The 23341-nt window shown below is 37.3% G+C and overlaps 2 protein-coding genes across 2 annotated transcripts in view; both read right to left on the bottom strand.

Moving 5' to 3' along the window:
* Positions 1-1107: 1107 nt before the first annotated feature.
* LOC127838723 (centrosomal protein POC5-like) overlaps positions 1108-23341 on the bottom strand; it is a 46396-nt gene continuing 24162 nt past the window's right edge. The window contains exons 11-13 of the mRNA XM_052366697.1: positions 7058-7239; positions 6251-6421; positions 1108-3415 (exon numbers count right to left, since the gene is read on the bottom strand). Coding sequence (XP_052222657.1) covers positions 3290-3415; positions 6251-6421; positions 7058-7239 — 479 coding nt within the window. The 3' untranslated portion in view covers positions 1108-3289. The remainder of the gene's footprint in view (positions 3416-6250; positions 6422-7057; positions 7240-23341) is intronic.
* On the bottom strand, positions 9080-13571 carry LOC127838728 (transcription intermediary factor 1-beta-like). The gene is made up of 3 exons (XM_052366705.1): positions 13020-13571; positions 11063-12064; positions 9080-10602 (listed from the first exon to the last, which is right to left on the bottom strand). The coding sequence occupies exons 1-2, from the start codon at positions 13349-13351 to the stop codon at positions 11350-11352; spliced, it is 1047 nt and encodes a 348-aa protein (XP_052222665.1). The 5' UTR covers positions 13352-13571; the 3' UTR covers positions 9080-10602; positions 11063-11349.

Raw genomic sequence — 23341 nt, 5'->3', positions numbered from 1 at the left:
AAATGTTAGCCACTACGTTTACCATAAGCACCTTATCGATTCATACATAGTCAAGCTAATGTATTGATGAAATGTTTGCACACAATTGGAAATTATTAATCTAAAAAATACCAGTGTATACGTCTAAGGCAATCAAGACGTTTTCCCTTGAACATGGCATTGAATAACCAGCATGAAATTCTGGTTCACGCGCGTGGTATGTCAGCCTGTCGTTAATGCTACCTTCCCACTGTCACGATTAATGCCACCATTGCAGTCATTGTCGTAATCGTGAAAATATCGTGTTGATCACATTGGGCCTTAAAAGATCGTGATATCAATTTTGATAATCATGCTTCCAGGTCGCACACAATGTAGTCGTGAAGACTCTGCGACAACCTGTAAATAAACTCTGAATTACACACACACTTTGATAATCACGCTAATAGCGGAAACGTTCTGAACAAGCAAAACATTACTACCATGAATACGATCAACATCGCCTTTGTAAATTGGAATGTTCCTATCAAATCGTAACACAACGTGACAAATCTTATATATTCGTAGTACCATATCGTGGTATTCACAACTTCTATCTTATGCAAGAAAATGTTAAGCTGTCTATGATAAATGAAGTCGATAGTCATTCGATAGTGTTTGTATAATTTGGTTCAAGTCGCGACTCTATTCGTGAAAGATACAGAACCACAAATAATTGTAAACATTTTGACCCCTAAATACGCCCTTGACCTTTGCCCTACCGTTCTCTCCTCTTCAACCGTTCTCTTTAAAGCGCAACAAACCACTGTCATTAAATTGTGCACATTTCTCAAAAGGAAAGCACGACAACGCCACCTAACATCAAAAGGGAACTAACTCGTACATCACTTAAAGTGACCGATTACAATCATTTTAAAATTATTATTATAAATAATGCGAGTTCGATTTCATGGAGAACTAGTTAACAGTTCTTCAGTCTTTCAAAGATTGATCAATGCCGGGTGACCCATTATTTATTTATTTAAACATTGTTTATAGATCTTTTGGATTATGCAGGGTAACCCCGAGCTGTGTTTGCTACCGATTTTCTTAACTGGGATTGAAAAAGAAATAAAAACCACAACAAGCAATGACTCTCCACATTTTACATCGGTAAAACATAAATCTAGACTAGCTAACGAATTTAAAATGCGATTCATCACAAACAAATTAAACAGAGTAAATAATAAATGAGCTGTACAACAGAACTTCAAATGCATTTCAGTTGTAAAAGTCAAATCATGAGTTAGAAAAAATAAAAGAAGAAACAAAATTGAACAGTATGAATAAATTAGAAATGTATATTGTTTAAATAGGATTCTCATAAATAAATATAAAATAATAAAACATGATATCATAAAACATTCACTTCATACTTCACAAGTAGGTAGTACACTTGGTTTTAAAATATAATATCTGAATATCTAATATATACAATGGATTTATTATTTCTAATTACAAGAAAACAAAAATGAGTTCCGCGTTCAGAGACATTGGCCCTCAAATAGGGCTTTGAACTAGTGACCCCAATTTCCATAGGGGTCATCTACTGTCCAAGGAAAATGCACATTGGAAGTATCAAGCCATTTGGTCAATATGTTGACAAGTTATTGATCGGAAACGATTTTGATATTTATTGTGACTTTGACCTATTGACCCCAATTTCAATAGGGCTCATCTACTGTCCAAAGCCAATGCACGTGTAAAGTATCAAGCCAATCGGTCAATTTGTTATATAGTTCTTGATCAGAAACGAAATGGTCTACCGACAGACACACCGACATCCTGCAAAACAATAAACTCCCTCTTTTTTGAAGGGGGTGATAATAAATAACACAATGACTTATAACCTGAACATTTTTGATCAAGTGAGATAGCATCAAAGACAACACATTTAACTATATAACACATTCAGATTTAAAACATGAATTAAGGAGACACTTATTCCCAACCAAACGGTGAAACACTCTTTATATCTCTAACATCATTAGTTCTACCCACTGCAAAGGCTTGAGACTCGTACATTGTAAATGCTTGTATTTAAACCCGCCTGAGATTTGTGTGAGCTCCAAATCTGTTCAGGTTTTGAAGTATAAATACATTAAATTACAATCACAAACAAGGGACAAAATTGTCACAAAACCAGGTTTTCAATATAAAAAAAAAGTCTGATAAAGGGAGACAATTCAAAATGTGTATTGTTACCCCCTTGTTTCAAATTTAATCTATTTTTACTTGAGACGACCTTGATTTCAATTTGAAAAAAAAAGTTCTGATAAAGGGAGACAACTCAAAATGTGCATTGTTACTGATTTTGCATAGTTACCCCCTTGTTTCAAAATCAATCTATTTTTAGTTGTGGCAACCTTAACCTTGGAGATATCGACGTAATTCTTTCACGCGACACACCGTCCAATGATGGTGAACAAATGTGCCAAATGATTTTAAAATCTCACAATGAACGACATAGTTATGGCCCGGACAAGCTCATTTATGGCCATTTTTGACCTTTGAAATCAAAGTGTGACCTTGACCTTGGAGATATCAACATAATTTTTTTGCACGACACACCGTCCAATGATGGTGAACAAATGTGCCAAATGATTTTAAAAGCTCACAATGAACGACAAAGTTATGGCCCGGACAAGCTTGTTCCGCCGGCCCGCCAGCCGTCATTTGCCAATCTAATAACCAGTTTTTTCCTTCTGAAAACCTTGTTAAAAAAGTATGATCGATTAATTTAAATATATACAATATAAACCCCAGCAGTACCACAGAATCCATAATACTGTTGAATAATTCTTAAAAAGTGTAACTATTTTACATTAATTTTATGATTATCAGGCTTGTTTTTTAACAGTATTAAACACTGGGCTGTTTATTTGCTCCTTATTTGCAGTTATACACTGAACATTAATATGAAACGAATATAATATTATGTTTGTATATTTTAAATTAATATTCTCCTTTCACTATGTAAATCACATGTCTGTGTGCTTTTGATTTATTGCTAATTTGCTGCTAACCACTTCTTAACTGTCAATATAAAAAAAAATATATATGTGTACCTTTTACAATATTCATTTATTTATGTTCTTCTTTCATAGTACTGCCATGTTATTAAGCCAACCTGCTCTAAACATCAACTCTTATTAGATAGAATTAATCACAAAATTATCCTGTTCATTGAGACTCAACCACGATCCAGTTGCTTTAAGGCTACTGCAATGGTGTACTTTTCTTCTTGGTACATGCTTTCTGCAATGATCGACTATTCTACATGTTTGACAGTCTGCACATTTATCTGCCCTTGACCAGCAATCTTCCGTGATCTGTCACCAGAGGGGGCAGTTGATGGACGGGGATATTTGCCAGCTACTGCATGGGGCATTGTTTGCTGAAAGCAGACCGAAGCATCAAGTACACAAGACGCCAATAGAAAACTAACAAGGGCTGTTTGTAAAACATGCATGCCCCCCATATGTACTGTCAGTTGTAGTGGCAGCTATTGTGTGAATACGTTTTTTGTCACTGTGATCTTTACCTTTGACATAGTGACCTGAAAATCAATAGGGGTCATCTGCCAGTCATAATCATTGTACCTATGAAGTTTCATGATCCTAGGCCTAATTATTCTTGAGTTATCATCAGAAAACCATTTTACTGTTTCAAGTTACTGTGACCTTGACCTTTGACCTAGTGACCTGAAAATTAATAGGGGTCATCTGCCAGTCATGATCAATGTACCTATGAAGTTTCATGATCCTAGGCATAAGCATTCTTGAGTAATCATCCGGAAGCCATTTTAGTATTTTGAGTCACTGTGACCTTGACCTAGTGACCTCAAAATCCATAGGGGTCATCTGCCAGTCATGATCAATATACCTATGAAGTTTCATGATCCTAGGCCAAAGCATTCTTGAGTTATCATCCGGAAACCATTTTACTATTTCGAGTCACTGTGACCTTGACCTTTGAACTAGTGCCTTGAAAATCAATAGGGGTCACCTGCCAGTCATGATCTCTGTACCTATGAAGTTTCATGATCCAAGGCCTAAGCCTTCTTGAGTTATCATCCAGAAACCATTTTACTATTTCGAGTCACTGTGACCATGACCTTTGAACTAATGCCTTGAAAATCAATAGGGGTCATCTGCCAGTCATGATCAATGTACCAATGAAGTTTCATGATCCTAGGCCAAAGCCTTCTTGAGTTATCACCCAGAAACCATTTTACTATTTCAAGTAACTGTGACCTTGACCTTTGACCTAGTGACCTGAAAATCAATAGGGGTCATTTGCCAGTCATGATCAATGTTCCTATGAAGTTTCATGATACTAGGCGTAAACATTCTTGAGTTATCATCCGGAAACCATTTTACTAGAAAATCATTTCGAGTCACTGTGACCTTGACTTTTGACCTAGTGACCTGAAAATCAATAGGGGTCATTTGCCAGTCATGATCAATGTACCTATGAAGTTTCATGATCCTAGGCCTAAGCGTTCTTGATTTATCATCTGGAAACCATTTAACTATTTCGAGTCACTGTGACCTTGACCTTTGACCTAGTGGCCTTAAAATCAATAGCGGTCATCTGCCAGTCATGATCAATGTACCAATGAAGTTTCGTGATCCTAGGCCTAAGTGTTCTTGAGTTATCATCTGGAAACCATCTGATGGACGGACGGACATCCATCTGGTGGACGGACCGACATGTGCAAAACAATATACCCCTTCTTCTTCGAAGGGGGGCATAATTATCATTTAAATGGATCATACCAAATTCCAGTTATATACATATCAATTCGTCAATTGAAAGGTTAAGAGCCTAATGTAAATTTACGGCCTTTGACCCACAACTACAACTATGCAGTCATAACTGACGCCTTGACTGTGATTGGGAATATTTATGTTAACTTTTATCCAAATCGAAGCAGGTACTACAATTTCACATAGAAGAAGAGAACATATACATTTTCATACACACGTACTGAAGTTCACTCAAACATTGCTCAGTAAGCTGAGAGATATTATTGCCAATATAAAATAATGGTGTATTTAAAAAACATGGCCAACATGGACAGGCTAGTCATTCCATAAAAATGATTGTGAAAACACTCAGCAGACTCTTTAGCTTTAAGAGACTTCTTCACAGCAATTCATCATTTTTATATATATTTAAAACAAGATGTGTTTGTGAAACACAATGTCCTCCTATATGATGTTTGACCTTGTAGGATGACCTTGACCTTGTGAAGGATGACCTTGACCTTGACCTTTCACCACTCAAAATGTGCAGCTCAATGAGATACGCATGCATGCCAAATATCAAGTTGCTATCTTCAATATTGCAAAAGGATTCATAAAATAAGTGATTTGGGCCACATATATTTGACCTCTGACCTTGAAGGATGACCTTGACCTTTCACCACTCAAAATGTGCAGCTCCATGAGATGCACATGCATGCCAAATATCAAGTTGCTATCTTCAATATTGCAAAAGTATTTATAAAATAAGTGATTTGGGCCACATATATTTGACCTCTGACCTTGAAGGATGACCTTGACCTTTCACCACTCAAAATGTGCAGCTCCATGAGATACACATGCATGCCAAATATCAAGTTGCTATCTTCAATATTGCAAAAGTCTTCATAAAATGAGCGATTTTGGCCACATATATTTGACCTCTGACCTTGAAGGATGACCTTGACCTTGACCTTTCACCACTCAAAATGTGCAGCTTCATGAGATACACATGCATGCCAAATATGAAGTTGCTATCTTCATTATAGCAAAAGTTATTGCAAAATGTTAAAGTTGGCGCAAACAGACCAACAGACAGACCAACAGACCAACAGACAGGGCAAAAACAATATGTCCCCCACTACTATAGTGGGGGACATAAAAAAGGAAAATTTTGTAAAACTACTTTTTGCAATGGATGTGAAATAACATCTCAGAATAAACCCTTTCCCATTCAGAAGCAAAGTGAAAACGGCTATGTTCAAACAGCATAAAAACAGAACAACCTGCGAGTAACTCACAGTCTGTTCAGGTTTTATGCTGCTTACTGCTCACCAGTATATAGAGGATGGAAATGAAGCCTTTAAAACTTGAATCTAGTAAGAAAGGTCTTTAATAAATTTAACTTTCTGAGGGCCTACAAATGTGTCAAAATACGTATCTAAGTGGTAAAGGGTTAGGAAGGGCCTAGGGCTGTATCTAACCTTGTTGACTGGTTGGTGCCTCTCTACCACTACGGAGCTCATGGGTGGGGCCAGAGGTTGAGAGCCCGCACCGCCGCCCTTGGGCTTCCCAGAGTCCACTCGGGACGTGACCTTGTGGCTTAAAACCTTGGATGTGGTGACCATTGGGGCTTTGGACTTGCCCGTCAGAACCTGAAACATGGTAGTTTAACAAGGTTTAATGTATACAAAAAACTAAGAAATTTAATTTGAAGACTTTAACTGCTTATGTACTCACAAATCGTCCTGTAGGTAAAAAGAAAGAAAGAATTGCTGTTACTTAGTGGAGAAGGCAAAAGTTGATCATGATACCATAATGGTTGAATTGCTGTGCATCTTAACTCCAAATCATTAATTAGCTAATTAACATTCATAAAAAAATCATGACAACATTACAAAACCAGGTTGTCTATTTGTAGATACAGTGACCTTGACCATGATATACCTGGCTTCAAACAAATTCTAAAAGTTAGGTCTACAAGCGAGCTTCCTATATGTACACACACACATTCAGAACAGTACCTCCATCAAAAGTCAAGTTGTTGAGCCTAAGTCCTTTTAAGAAATAACAATGACTGTTGGACAGCATCTCCCCCCCCCCCCCCCCCCCCCCCCCCCCCCCCCGTACACACACTCGCCAATGTAATAACCTGGGTTTTAAACTTCATTGAAAACCAGGTTAAAATCATTTAATCAGTAAATAATTTATTTATGCCTTACACAACTACACTAAGGTCTTAGTTCATTGCATTCTTCCCAACAATTACATAATTATTTGAAGTGGAATACCATTGGGTTGGACTGTGTGACAGATGAGGGTCTAGACCCCTCGCTGGTGACGATTCTCTCCCTTGGCGATATAGACTTTCCTGTGCTAGACTCCGAGGCTGGTATAGACTTCCCAGAGCTGTAGTCTTTTTCAGGTAGACTTCTTTCAAGGTTCACGTCATCCATGTGTTGGCCATTGGTACCTGCAAAATATTCATGCAAAGAGGTCATTTTGATTGCAGATGTAAAATTTGTAGCGCATTGAACTAGGAGATCTTTACTTTTGTATACAAGTTTTATAGCGCCTTAAAACAACATACAGTATCTTTAGTGGAAATAATGTGCAGTACATCTTTTTTTCTTTAAAATAGAAATTGTAATGCCTAACAGATAACATTGTTTTATATAGGTCTGCTCTGTATACACTTCTCAGTTGACAGCGTGTTATTATGCTACATGTGTTGGAAATCATTATGGGTGATTATATTGACAAGAAAATTATATTTCAAAACAAGATGCTTCGTTCTATAAAAAAAACATGTCCCCAGTGGATTCCTTGTAAGTGTTGATTCAATATCCAACTGAATAAATCAAAGTCCAAAAGTAGATCGCTGTCAGTCTAAATGCTGCCAGGTTTTATGGCTGTGTTAAAAGTGTTCATAGATAACATCCATGCTAACATCACAGCTTGGTTGCACGCAGTTTTGAAGCTAGATGCCTTATTTTGGGCTAACCAAGAATGTGGACTTTCCAATTAAGTCCAAAAGGAGGTAAATTTCAAGATAAAATTGAGGTCAGGTGATATGGGTGTGAAAAAAATACATCATCCGTTTCAGTGTCAAAGCATGTAAGATGCATTATTGATGTCATAAAAAGTTTGTCATTTTGGTTAACCTTGAGGGGCAGGAGAAAAAAATAAATAATGGAAAGGTCAGTTGCTATATGCCTCCTGGCACTTGTAGCATGCACAATATTCTACTTTGTTATTGATAAGTTTTTTGCCAGCCCTGACAGAGTAAGGGACAACCCTACATTCTGATGCTTTGAAACATAAGTGACTGCAGATAAGTGTGATTTATTAATATTTTTCTGTATGATTACAACACCTCGGTGACATGCATGTGTTTTGTCATAAGATTCAATTTATGGATAAACACTGTGCAGTTAATTGTTGCATCATTGTAACTTTCATCGATTTTTTGTAATTGACCCAGACAAATTGAATCTCAGTGAGACACAAACTGAAACCAAATTAACGACCTTCATGTATGCCAATTTAACAAAACAGCAAATTTACAAGCCTCTTGAATGCAAACTATCAACACAGTAAATTTATTAGCCTCTTGTATGCAAACTATTAATACAGTAAATTTACTAGCCTCTTGTATGCAAACTATTAATACAGTAAATTTATTAGCCTCTTGTATGCAAACTATTAATACAGTAAATTTACTAGCCTCTTGTATGCAAACTATTAATACAGTAAATTTACAAGCCTATTGTATGCAAACTATCAATATAGTAAATTTACAAGCCTATTGTATGCAAACTATCAATATAGCAAATTTACTAGCCTCTTTTATGCAAACTATCTATTCAGTAAATTAACTAGCTTCTTGTATGCCAATGATCAATACAGTAAATTTACAAGCCTATTGTATACAAATTATCAAAACCTCAGATTTACGAGACTTTTGTATACAAATGATCAAAACAGCCAATTTACATGTCTCCTATATGCCAATTATAAAAACAAGCCTCGTGTGAATTGCATTATTATTATAATGACTGCTGTTATCAACTATGGTCTACTACATAGCAGTCTTTGGCTGATAAGTTGAAATGCAACTTTGCAGTCATATCATATCATAGTCCTTACAACTATTCCACATTTTGCAGTTAGCAGCAATTAGTGTATAATTCTGCGAAAAGTAAGATCCACCAGAGGGGGAATATTATATCAGTGATAAAATAAACTTCAGTAGGCTTTTATTTGGAACACACTAAAATGTGATATTGAAATAGTTATATAGTCAAGGCAACTAATTGTAACATTTTATTGAATTGCGGAGTGTAGTTTTTACGAAAACATAGGTTTTGTAGTATAATGACTGCAATACGTTACCATAGGCACACATACACAAAATGTGGCACAAATTCAGAATACCAGAAATTTCATAAAAGAATAATAAATAACAGAAACATATTTTTCTCTTAAATATAATGGATTAAGAAAAAAAAATCTAAAAATATACAAATGATAAAATATTAATACATACAAATAATAATTGGAATACAATACTGGTACATGTATTGCCATATATAAATTATAACATTTGAGCCATACTGTGTGAAAATGGGGTTTAATGCATGTGCATAAAGTGTCGTCCCAGATTAGCTTGTGCACAGGCTAATCAGGGACAACACTTTCCGCCTAAACTGGATTTTTGTTAAGCCCTATCCAGAAAATACCATAAAAGCGGAAACTGCTGTCCCCGATCAGCCTGTGCAGACTACACAGGCTAATCTGGGACGACACTTTAAGCACATGCATAGCACCCCCTTTTCACAGAGCACGACTCATTTGTTTTGTAACAAACAATACCTAAGGCCAAGCCTAACAATTGATTGTTTACTTGCTATTGCCAAGCCAAGATTGCTGGCAACGGGTAGGTAGGTAGTAAAATAATTGTTTGCAACCAGAACTGCATGTGCAGTCTTGAACATTTTGAAAGGGTACTCTATGACACAAGGCAGTAAATGTCTATTTGACCAATTATAAGTTGGTTTGCAGTCGATATCATTAATTAAAGGTCAATGACAAATGATAGATTACTGGGTAATCAAGATTTTTTTTTTTTTTACCCCATTTAATACTTTGAGTAGGGTCAACTTGTTTGATAAGAAAGGTCATGGCAAACAAAGATATTTTTGATGTTGGCCTAATATGGAGCAGGACTGAAGATCTAATCAGCATCAACATTATAGATTGTCATCATATCAGGCTTATCTTAAATGGTACAATCTAGAGAAAATTATCAACACTCCTTTTCAAAATAAAGATTAGCTAATTGTTAACAAAAGATAAACTGTATGAGTTTGCTTGTCCTTCAGAGACATTAACATTTATAATAAAATATGTAACAGAAAACAATTGGAAATAACATTTATAACTGTCTTTATATCATTGCTGGTCTTTTTCAACATGAAAAGCTATTTTATATCCACACACATCATTTCATTGTTATCATTAAGTCCAATAATGATCTGGCGAAGGTTGGTATTGTAGCATACAGACACTGGAAATTTCACAGCATCTTCCTGTGATACCAGAGTTGCCAGTTTCTTTCTTCCCTGATGATCCACCTGTATGACTGTATTAGAGTCGCGTCCACAGACAAGGACTTGTCCTGATGATGTTACATGGACACCCCATGGGTTTTGTAGTTCAGGGTCCATGAAGGTGGATATCAGGGCGCCATCTGAAGCCAGAGTGATGAGCTTGTTCTGAAATAAGTTGGTGACATAGATCCTGTCTCCAGCAGGACTCACTGCACATTTCCACACTGCAAAACATGACACAAGTTATGAACAAGTAGAAGAGAATTATAATAAATGGGTTAACATAGAGAATAATAGGTTTATCATGCAAGGCTTAGAAAACAAAAAGCATAAGCCGAGCATGATAAAACTGATCTATAAACAACACTAACCTATTATTCTATTTATCCCACTTTTTATTCAGTAAACCTTTTTATTTAAACAAAATTAGTTTAACTGGATAATTTTGCTGGATTTATGACGCCATTGTGTTGAATAGTTGACGTCATTTTGTGCCGTTGTTTATTGCAGAAATTTAATCAACAGGGCTTTAATCAACCGAATTCGCTGTAAAAGTGGGATAAAATATTGCACCTTTCTTATGTTTTTCTTTTCGCACAAAGTTTTAAAAATGTTCATAAGTATTTTTAAGTCTGAAGACATGTAATAGAGATTAAATTTTATTTGTATACAAAAATACAATACCTGAACAAGAGTAATTCATATCCTTGTACAGTATTTTTTACAAGTGATCCAGTCAGAGTATAGTGGCACAGAGCCGTGTCAGAGGTGACATACAACGCTCCCTGATGGTGGGCGATACTATGACCATCAGGTGATAAATGGAACTTCCTTCCATTCACCAGCTGTCCATTGCTCACAGAGATAAACTGCACATAATTTCGAACAACTACAGCCACCTCACTGGATGTGATTTGGCAAACGTCCCCTGGTAAACCAGACACATCACAGTGACTGGACACGTTGTAATGCTAATCCAACAGCATCACTTTGCGATTACATTCATCCGTAACGACGAATTGGCCACTAGGAAGACAGCAAATGCCAGTGATGCGGCAAGTCTGACGTGGGTCACTTGATATGCTCATCAAATACACATTTCTCTTCACAGTCAAGATCCAGTCTGGATTCATCTTGACTGTGAGAGACTGCATACTGACTACAATCCTCCTTAGACTTGCCTGTTGAGTCAGGTACTGCTCAATGTCAATGCTTGCCTGGAATATCAGTGACCTCTGCAACTTCACAGGGTTCTCCTTCAGATATGTCTTGCACTCTTCTATTTTGTCCAGACATTTTCTGCTGGCTATAAACTCAATTTCTGTCTTGCTCTTGTCAAAAAGGACATTAACAGCTTCACTGAGCTGTTTAAGTTCATCCTTCAGTCTGTTGCAGTTGTCAACATCTTTTTTAAGAGCAGTTTGCAATGTGACCCTAATTTCATCCAGTTCTTTCATGGTTGTATTTTCTAGTGCATCCAAAGCAGCATTCAATTTCTTTCGCAGGTCTTGGATTTCTTTCAGTCTTTCACTATATGATTCCTCCACAGACTGAATGCTGGCCTCATGTGTACTCTTAAACGTATTGAGTTCATCAAGACTAGTTTGAATACTGTTTGACAACTGTTGCATATCCACTGCCATCTTTTTTACTGAATCACAAATTGCAGTCACATTGGCACAATGCCTGAAACAGCAACATGAATAATTAATTCCACACATATTATTTATATGTAATTTACTCATATGATATATCTAACTAAAATAAAACACTAAAAAGTATCGAATAAATATTATTTAAAATAGGACATATCTTGAATCTAAATCCAATGTACATTTCCTGACATAATAACTGTGAAGACAAATTTAGCACTGTAACTCAAAGCGATTCAAGTTTTTTAGTGATTTTTTTTTTCTATTTAAGTAACATTAACTTTCACCCCACTGTGTCCCCAAGTATCTATAGTAGATAAAGAGACATGGGTTGTTGCATACAAAGTTATCCTGAATCTTCGAGTACAAAAACAGGCATAATCCTGCTAAAGTGCATAAAAGAACAAATAGGCCATTAATAAAACTCAGTAGGAACACTGATATGGAGATGTTGCTTTCTTACCTTCACTTATTTTGGATGCATAAAAAGGGGCATACTTCTCGAAAAAAAAATCTGCTAAATTGTAGGAAAGAGTTATCGAACTTGGTCAGTGACCTCACACAATGTCCCTTAACACATGTGTGAAATTTTAATTGAATACCCTGTTGGTAGAATCAGTGATATGCAGATTTTGTTCATTTACCTTTACACATTTTTTATCTACAAAAAGGGACGTAATTCTTCAAAATTAAAGGTATGAGGTATGGAACTTGCTTAGTGACCTCACAAATGACCCCAAACACATGTGTGAAGTTTCAATGCACACCTGTAGAAATAAACAGTGCTATGAAGAACCTGCATGTTCATATTAACTAGAGCATTGCACAAATGCCGACAACAACACAGACATATGGGTGAGTAGTAAAGCTTGGACTTTTTGGTGAAGATATCAACCTAAACACTTAAATGACCTAAATAGAAAAAAAATATTCTGAGATCGGTTGAGTTTTCCCCATGTATTGCACAACCGGTCAACCGTGTGACTTACCTGTGTTTTAGAAAAGCACAATCAGTGCAACACAGCTGACCATGGTCCTGGCAAAACATTGTCAGTTTGTTGTCTTTGTGGACATCACATTTTAGTAGTAAATCCTCCATTGTCTTTGTAAGAGGCCATTTATATGTTTCCTCTCTTCCATATTTGGGATGGTTTGCATATAATTGATCATGGAAATAAACACATTTTCCGCAGAAAAACTTTGTGCACGATGCACAAAAATAATCAGCAATTTCTTGAATATTTTTACTTTCGCAGGCGCCGCAAACATAATCTCTGACTAAATCTGAACGGTTATGAACTTGAACTACAGAGGTTTCCATTTTCCAATTAATTTTGTGAACTGTCCATTTTTGGAAATACTATATTTTTTTATATTATATTATGTTAAACTGTATTCACTACTATTATGATCTGTTGCCGGTGAAAAGAATGAGTATTCATGAAGAAACACACAGCATTTAGGTAGTAAATCAACCCATGTGCTAAACTTAAAAAGTGCAATAGCTGAATGATATTGGTTGTTTTAGCTCACCACCTTATTATAATACAAAGTCCATAGTGACATTACACAAATACATGTACTATGTATATCATAGTTGTGTATCAGTTTATCTGATAACTTAGGGACAAACAATTTTCTAAAAATATGGTGAAACATGATTTTCAGTGAACAATAAGGCTTATGAAATTGGTAGTTAAAAATCTCTGATTTAAAATACCTTTAAGTGTGCTGAATTTTCCATGATTGTATTAGTTATTTACCAAATGATCAGACCAGAACAGATAAGACAAACTTGCAAGCTTGAAACCCATGAAATTCACTTAATTTATGATAAAGTTTCCACTCCAGAAGCAAAGTGAAAATGGCTAAACATGTGCAAGAACAGCCTGCAAGTAACTCATGGTCTGTTTGGGTTTTATGCTGTTCATCAGTATCTAAGAGTTGGAAATGAAGCCTTTAAAACTTGAATCTAGTAAGAAAGGTCTTACATTAAATATATCTTTCTAAGAGACTACAAATGCGGGATGATAGTATCTAAGTGGTAAACTGTCAAGATAGTGTCCACTCCAGAGTTGAACCTTCAACTCACACCATGGACTTTTATCTAGGTCTGTCTAAACCACATTGAATACACGTCTGCATCTCAGCTTTATATGAGCCGTGCTCTGTTCTAAAGGGGTTAAAGCGGAAAGTTCGTCCCTGAATAGCCTATGCAGACTTCACTGTTTAATCTGGGGCAACACTTTACGCACATGCATTGAACCCCCTTTTCACAGAGTACGGCCACTATCAATGTATTGATATGAATATCATTTCAATATGAATTGAGAGATACTTATAAAGTCAATATTGAATTACAATTCAATATTTTGAATAACACAAATTTAACTTTGTAATTCAACAATTCAAGCTTCCCAAAATTTGCCAATATAATAAAAAAAGGCTATAGTTAGAGAGGAGTGCTGGTGATATTGAGATAGGCGCATAATGCACATACAAATAGGCCCAATTCTAGAAATAAATGGAAACAAGAGTGCCAAACTGTCACAAGATACGCCCTTTTGAAGGTTTTGGACATCATCTAGACAACTTCTGACCAAATTTGGTGAAGATCAGAGGAAACTACTTCAATTAGGGAGTGGACACCATGCTAAATGCTTGACATGCACTAAGTGACCTCAAGACCTAGTTTTTGACCCTGCATGACCCATATTTGACCTTGACCTAAATATCATGTACACACAACTTCTGACCAAATTTGGTGAAGATCCGATAAAAACTATTTCAATTAGAGAGCGGACACCATGCTAAATGCTTGAAATGCACTAAGTGACCTTGTGACCTAGTTTTTGAACCTGCATGACCCATATTTGAACTTGAACTAGATATCATTTAGACACAACTCCTAACCAAATTTGATGAAGATCAGATGAAAACTACTTCAATTAGACAGCAGACACAATGATAAATCCTTGAAAAGCACTTGGTGACCCCATGACGTTATTTTTAACCCGGCATAACCCATATTTCAACTTGACCTAGATATTCTCTAGGTAAAACTTCTGACCTAATTTGGTGAAGATCAGAAGGAAACTTCTTCAGTAAGAGAGCAGAAACCATGCTTTATCCTTGAAATGCACTAAGTGACCCCGTGACCTAGTTTTTGACTCGGCATGAACCATATTTGAACTTGACCTAGATATTGTCTAGATACAACTTCTGACCAAAGTTGGTGAAGATCGGATGAAAATTTTTTCAGTTAGAGAGCAGAAACCATGCTTAATCCTTGAAATGCACTAAGTGACCCCGTGACCTATTTTTTAACCCGGCATGACCAATTTTCGAACTTGACCTAGATATTGTCTAGATACAACTTCTGACCAAGTTTGGTGAAGATCAGATGAAAACTATTCGAAACAAGGGCTGTTTGTAAAACATGCATGCCCCCCATATGGGCTGTCAGTTGTAGTGGCAGCCATTGTGTGAATACGTTTTTTTGTCACTGTGACCTTGACCTTTGACCTAATGTAAGTTATCATCCGGAAACCATTGTACTATTTCGAGTCACTGTGACCTTGACCTTTGACCTAGTGACCTAATAATCAGGGGGAGTGAGAGGGGGGGGGATAAATGTGGTGTGTGGTAATTTATTAGATGTTTAAAAAAAAAATTGGGGGTGGGGGGTGGGGGGGGGGGTGGGGGGTGAGAGGGGGGTTATAATGTGGGGTGTGGTAATTTATTAGATGTTTAAAAAAATTGGGGGGGGGGGGGGGGGTAGGGGGGGTTAGGGGGGGGGTGAGAGGGGGGTTATAATGTGGGGTGTGGTAATTATAAGATGTTTAAAAAAAAATGGGGGGGGGGTGGGGGTGAGAGGGGGTGGTATAATGTGGGGTGTGGTAATTTATTAGATGTTTTAAAAAAAATGGGGGGGGGGGGTGGGGGTTGGGGGTTAGGGGGAGGGGGAGTGAGAGGGGGGTATAATGTGGGGTGTGGTAGTTAATTAAATGTTTTAAAAAAAATAAAAAAATTGTTGAGGGGGGTAGGGGGGGGTAGGGGGGGGTAGGGGGGTCGGGGTGGGGGGTAGGGTGGTGGGGGGTAGGGGGGGTACAATGAGGGGTGTGGTTAATTAATTATATGTTTAAAAAAAATAAAAAAAATTGTGGGGGGGGGGGGTAGGGGGGGTGGGGGGTTAGGGGTAGGGGGGTGGGGGGTAGGGGGGTATCTAATGTGGGGTGTGGTAATTTATAAGATGTTTAAAAAAAAATTGGCGCGGGGGGTGGGGGGAGTGAGGAGGGGGGGTATAATGTGGGGCGGGGGTAATTTATTAGATGTTTAAAAAAAAATATTATTTTTTTTTGGGGGGGTGGGGGGTGGGGGGTAGGGGGGGTGGGGGGGTGAGAGGGGGGTTATAAGGTGGGTGTGTGTTATTTATAAGATGTTTTTAAAAAAAAAATTGGGGCCGGGGGTTGGGGGGGTGGGGTGTGTGATAATTTATTAGATGTTTAAAAAAAAAATGGGGGGGGGGGGGGTGGGGGTGAGGGGGTAGGGGGGTTGGGGTGAGAGGAGGGTAATAATGTGGGGTGTGGTTATTTATTAGATGAAAAAAAAACAAGATGTGTTTGTGAAACACAATGTCCCCCTATATGACGTTTGACCTTGTAGGATGACCTTGATCTTGACCCTTTACCACTCAAAATGTGCAGCTCCATGAGATACACATGCATTTCAAATATAAAATTGCTAGCTTCAATATTGAAGAAGTGACATTACATGAGCAATTTTGACCCATATATTTGACCTTGAAGGATGACCTTGACTTTGACCTTTCACCACTCAAAATGTGCAGCTCCATGAGATACAAATGCATGCCGAATATCAAGTTGCAATCTTCAATATTGCAAAAGTATTCATAAAATTAGCAATTTGGGCCACATATATTTGACCTCTGACCTTGAAGAATGACCTTGAACTTGACCTTTCACCACTCAAAATGTGCAGCTCCATGAGATACACATGCATGCTAAATATCAAGTTGCTATCTTCAATATTGCAAAAGTACTCATAAAATGAGCGATTTTGGCCACATATATTTGACCTCTGACCTTGAAGGATGACCTTGACCTTGACCTTTCACCACTCAAATTGTGCAGCTCCATGAGATACACATGCATGCCAAATATCAAGTTGCTATCTTGAATATTTAAATACTGCAAAAGTGTACATTAAATGAGTGATTTTGACCCATATATTTGACCTTTGACCTTGAAGGATGACCTTGACCTTGACCTTTCACCACTAAAAATGTGCAGCTCCATGAGATACATATGCATGCCAAATATCAAGTTGCTATCTTCAATATTGCAAAAGTTATTGCAAATGTTAAAGTTGGCGCAAACCAACCAACCAACCAACCAACAGACAGGGCAAAAACAATATGTCCCCCACTACTATAGTGGGGGACATAAAAAAAAATTTGGAGGGGGTGGGGATGGGGAGGGGGGTGGGGGGTAGGGAGGTGGGGGTGAGAGGGGGTAATAATGTTGGGTGTGGTTATTTATTAGATGTTAAAAAAAATTGGGGGGGGGGTAGGGGGGTGGGTGGGTGGGGCAGTGGGGGGTGGGGGGAGTGAGAGGGGGGTATAATGTGGGGTGTGGTAATTTATTAGGGGGGGTGGGGATGGGGGGTAGGGGGGGTAGGGGAGGTGGGGTTGAGAGGGGGGTATAATGTGGGGGTGGGGGTAGGGGGGGTGGGGGGTAGGGGGGTGAGAGGGGGTTTAATGTGGGGTGGGGTTATTTATTAGATGATGTTTAAAAAAAAAATTGGGGGGGGTGATATCCTCTATTCATAAAGCATGAAATTTAAACTTATTGCATTTGTTTCCCCTGTATATAAGAAAGATATAATAGTGTTTTACCTCCCTTGTCCTGCTTATATTTATATTAATCAACAAAATTAAACATTAACACAATATTTAATATACAAAATATACCAAAAATCTCATATTCTAATAATATTTTTACTGATCGACTGTATTTTACTAAAAGGATGATGTTTCATTGGACTGATAATTATAGATTTAGAATTACAGACCAGTTGCTTCAGTAATATTGTTCAGAGTTTGCCCTGTTGGCCGCGCATGCATTCTTGAGTTATCATTCAAAAACCATTTTACTATTTCGAGTCACCGTGACCTTGACCTTTGACCTAGTGACCTCAAAATCAATAGGGGTCACCGGTGAGTCATGATCAATGTACCTATGAAGTTTCATGATCCTAGGCCCAAGCGTTCTTGAGTTATCATCTGACAACCACCTGGTGGACGGACCGACCGACAGACAGACTGAACGACCGACATGAGCAAAGCAATATACCTCCTCTTCTTCAAAGAGGGGCATAATAAAGAGCGGAAACTGCTGTGGACGCCGCCCACCCTCCCGGCAAGGGTGAAACTATAAAACGTCCCATTTTGAAAAACAGGCGTATAACAAGGTTTTGACTCAAATAGAACAAAGTCAGGTAAATTTTGCACCTTACAAAACTGATGTAGTCAATCCCTAATAAATACACTGACCAGACAAAATATGAACAAGGGCTGTTTAAAAACATGCATGCCCCCTAAATGGGCTGTCAGTTGTAGGGGCAGCCATTGTGTGAATATGTTTTTTGTCACTGTGACCTTGACCTTTTACCTAGTGACCTGAAAATCAATAGGGGTCATCTGCCAGTCATGATCAATGTTCTTATGAAGTTTCATGATCCTAGGCCTAATTATTCTCGAGTTATCATCAGGAAACCATTTAACTGTTTTGAATCACTGTGACCTTGACCTTTGACCTAGTGACCTAAAAATTAATAGGGGTAATCTGCCAGTCATGATCAATGTACCTATGAAGTTTCATGATCCTAGGCGTAAGCATTCTTGAGTTATCATCCGGAAACCATTTTACTGTTTCGACTTACTGTGACCTTGACCTTTGACCTAAAAATCAATAGGGGTTGTCTGCCAGTCATAATCAATGTACCTATGAAGTTTCATGATCCTAGGCGTAAGCATTCTTGATTTATCATCCTGAAACCATTTTACTGTTTCAAGTCACTGTGACCTTGACCTTTGATCTAGTGACCTGAAAACCAATAGGGGTCATCTGCCAGTCATGATCAATGTTCCTATGAAGTTTAATGATCCTAGGCGTAAGCACTCTTGAGTTATGATCCAGAAACCATTTTACTATTTCAAGTCACTGTGACCTTGACCTTTGACCTAGTGATCTGAAAATCAGTAGGGGTCATCTGCCAGTCATGATCAATGTTCTTATGAAGTTTCATGATCCTAGGCCTAATTATTTTTGAGTTATCATCAGGAAACCATTTAACTGTTTTGAATCACTGTGACCTTGACCTTTGACCTAGTGACCTAAAAATTGATAGGGGTAATCTGCCAGTCATGAACAATGTACCTATGAAGTTTCATGATCCTAGGCGTGAGCATTCTTGAGTTATCATCCGGAAACCATTTTACTGTTTAGAGTTACTGTGACCTTGACATTTGACCTAGTGACCTGAAAATCAATAGGGGTCATCGACCAGTCATGATCAATGTACCTATGAAGTTTCATGATCCGAGGCGCAAGCATTCTTGATTTATCATCCTGAAACCATTTTACTGTTTCGACTTACTGTGACCTTGACCTTTGACCTAGTGACCTGAAAATAAATAGGGGTCATCTGCCATTCATGATCAATGTACCTATGAAGTTTCATGATCCTAGGCGTAAGCATTCTTGATTTATCATCCTGAAACCATTTTACTGTTTCAAGTCACTGTGATCTTGACCTTTGACCTAGTGACCTGAAAATCAATAGGGGTCATCTGCCAGTCATGATCAATGTTCCTATGAAGTTTAATGATCCTAGGCGTATGCACTCTTGAGTCATGATCCAGAAACCATTTTACTATTTCAAGTCACCGTGACCTTGACATTTGACCTAGTGATCTAAAAATCAGTAGGGGTCATCTGCCAGTCATGATAAATGTTCTTATGAAGTTTCATGATCCTAGGCCTAATTATTCTTGAGTTATCATCAGGAAACCATTTAACTGTTTTGAATCACTGTGACCTTGTCCTTTGACCTAGTGACCTAAAAATTGATAGGGGTCATCTGCCAGTCATGATCAATGTACCTATAAAGTTTCATGATCCTAGGCGTAAGCATTATTGAGTTATCATTCGGAAACCATTTTACTGTTTGGAGTTACTGTGACCTTGACCTTTGACCTAGATACATGAAAATCAATAGGGGTCATCGACCAGTCATGATCAATGTACCTATGAAGTTTCATGATCCGAGGCGTAAGCATTCTTGATTTATCATCCTTAAACCATTTTACTGTTTCGAGTCACTGTGACCTTGACCTTTGAGCTAGTGACCTGAAAATCAATAGGGGTCCTCTGCCAGTCATGATCAATGTTCATATGAAGTTTAATGATCCTAGGCGTAAGCACTCTTGAGTTATGATCCAGAAACCATTTTACTATTTCGAGTCACTGTGACCTTGACTTTTGACCTAGTGACCTGAAAATCAATAGGGGTCATTTGCCAGTCATGATCAATGTACCTATGAAGTTTCATGATCCTAGACCGAAGCAAACTTGAGTTATCATCCGGAAACCTTTTTACTATTTCGAGTCACTGTGACCTTGACCTTAGACCTAGTGACCTGAAAATCAATAGGGGTCATCTGCCAGTCATGATCAATGTACCTATGAAGTTTCATGATCCTAGGCCTAAGCGTTCTTGAGTTATCATCTGGAAACCATCTGGTGGACGGACCGACATGTGCAAAACAAGATACCCCCTCTTCTTCCAAGGGGGGCATAAAAAAACGCTTGAACTTGTATGTATTTGGTACACAATGTCAATATTGTCCTCAGAATACTCCAAAATACCAATGGCTTCCTAATCGTCTATCAGCAGTTTACTTTGACATTGTTTGCTATTTTCAACACTTTCTTTTATTACCATTTACACATTGTTTTTTGGTGTTTTTTCTGCACACATTATCAACTCAAGTGCACAAGACCTGCCCTTTTTTCGATAATTGTGGGCAGCATTTTTGCTTTTTCTCTTAAAATCCTTGACATATAACATATGTCATCGTGTAGAAACTGTTATATGTTAAAGTGTAGAAATGTTATATGTCAACATGTAGAAATGTTATATGTCAACGTTTAGAAATATTATATGTCAACATGTAGAAATGTTATATGTCAACATGTAGAAATATTATATGTCAACATGTAGAAATGTTATATGTCAACGTGTAGAAATATTATATGTCAACATGTAGAAATATTATATGTATACATGTAGAAATGTTATATGTCAACGTGTAGACATATTATATGTCAACATGTAGAAATGTTATATGTCAATGTGTAGAAATATTATATGTCAACGTGTAGAAATGTTATATGTCAACGTGTAGAAATATTATATGTCAACATGTAGAAATATTATATGTCAACATGTAGAAATGTTATATGTCAACGTGTAGAAATATTATATGTCAACGTGTAGAAATGTTTTTTGTCAACGTGTAGAAATATTATATGTCAACATGTAGAAATATTATATGTCAACATGTAGAAATGTTATATGTCAAAGTGTAGAAATATTATATGTCAACGTGTAGAAATGTTATATGTCAACGTGTAGAAATATTATATGTCAACTTGCAGAAATATTATATGCCAACGTGTAGAAATGTTATATGTCAACGTGTAGGAATATTATATGTCAACGTGTAGAAATATTATATGTCAACATGTAGAAATGTTATATGTCAATGTGTAGAAATATTATATGTCAACGTGTAGAAATGTTATATGTCAACGTGTAGAAATATTATATGTCAACGTGTAGAAATATTATATGTCAACATGTAGAAATAGTATACATATATGTCAACGTGTAGAAATGTTATGTCAACATGTAGAAATGTTCCATGTCAATATGTAAAAATATTGGATGTCAAAATGTAGAAATTTTATATGACTAAATGTAGAAATATTATATGTCAACATGTAAAAGGGTTATAAGTCAGTTATATAGCTTCACCATTTTTAAGAATTTTTAATAAGACCAGGTATGAGATAACTTGTTGCAATCTCTTTTGACAGTATTATAGCGCGATCTGTGGTATGCTGAGAAGATCGAATGACTCACAAACTCAATATACCTATTCTCAGTGTGATTTTTTACTTTTCATATTCTGTTGTTGAGGTTGATTCACTTCTTTTGTCAACCTCTATAATTAATCACATTATCAATCACAATACTTGTGATTAAGTAAGAAATGACTTGAGATGTTTCTGGAATACCACCCCAGAACTAACAAGAGCACCGCCTTGCGGGTGCAGACCGCTCATCTATTTTCTTTTTAAAGGTGAAGGGACTCTCATTTTCAATCACAAAGGAGGGAGGAGTGGAGTGAAGAGGGGTGTATAGTGTGGGGTTGTGGACATTTATTACATTATCTTCCAAAAAAGCGAAAAAAAAAAAAAAAAAATCGGGGGGGGGGGGGGGGGGGGGGGGGGGGTTGGGTGCGATGGTTGGACGGTATTTCAAACATAACCGTTTAAAAAAAAAATTGGGGGGGGGGGGTATAGTGTGAGGGTGTGGTGATAATTTGTGAGATGATCTTAAAAAAAAAAAAAAAAAAAAAAAAAAAAAAAAAATTGGGGGGGGGGGGGGTGGGGTGGGGGGTGGGGGGGGGGGGGGTATAGTGTGAGGGTGTGGTGGTCATTTGTGAGATGATCTTAAAAAAAAAAAAAAAAAAAAAAAAAAAATTAGGGGGGGGGAGGGGGGAGGGCACGGGGGAGGGGGGGAGGGCACGGGGGATGGTTTGGGTGAAGTCTATTGTGGTATGTCAGGTAAGAGTAGTTTCATCAAAGTATCAATCAAATCTAATCATAAATAAAGAAGTTATGGCAATTTTAGCAAAATTTAATAATTTGACCTTGAGAGTCAAGGTCATTCAAAGGTCAAAGTAAAATTCAAGTTGCCAGGTACAGTAACCTCATGATAGCATGTAAGTATTTGAAGTTTGAAAGCAATAGCCTTGATACTTCGAGTGGATCGAAACACAAAATTTAACCATATATTAAAAGTTACTAAGTCAAAAAAGGGCCATAATTCCGTAACAATGACAACCAGAGTTATGCAACTTGTCCTTTTACTGTACCCTTATGATAGTTTGTGAGTGTTCCAAGTATGAAAGCAATATCTATGATACTTTAGGGGTAAA

The sequence above is a fragment of the Dreissena polymorpha genome, chromosome 7 (assembly GCF_020536995.1).
Source record: "Dreissena polymorpha isolate Duluth1 chromosome 7, UMN_Dpol_1.0, whole genome shotgun sequence".
In the NCBI taxonomy this organism is placed as follows: domain Eukaryota; kingdom Metazoa; phylum Mollusca; class Bivalvia; order Myida; family Dreissenidae; genus Dreissena; species Dreissena polymorpha.
This window is presented reverse-complemented; position numbering and strand designations above follow the sequence as displayed.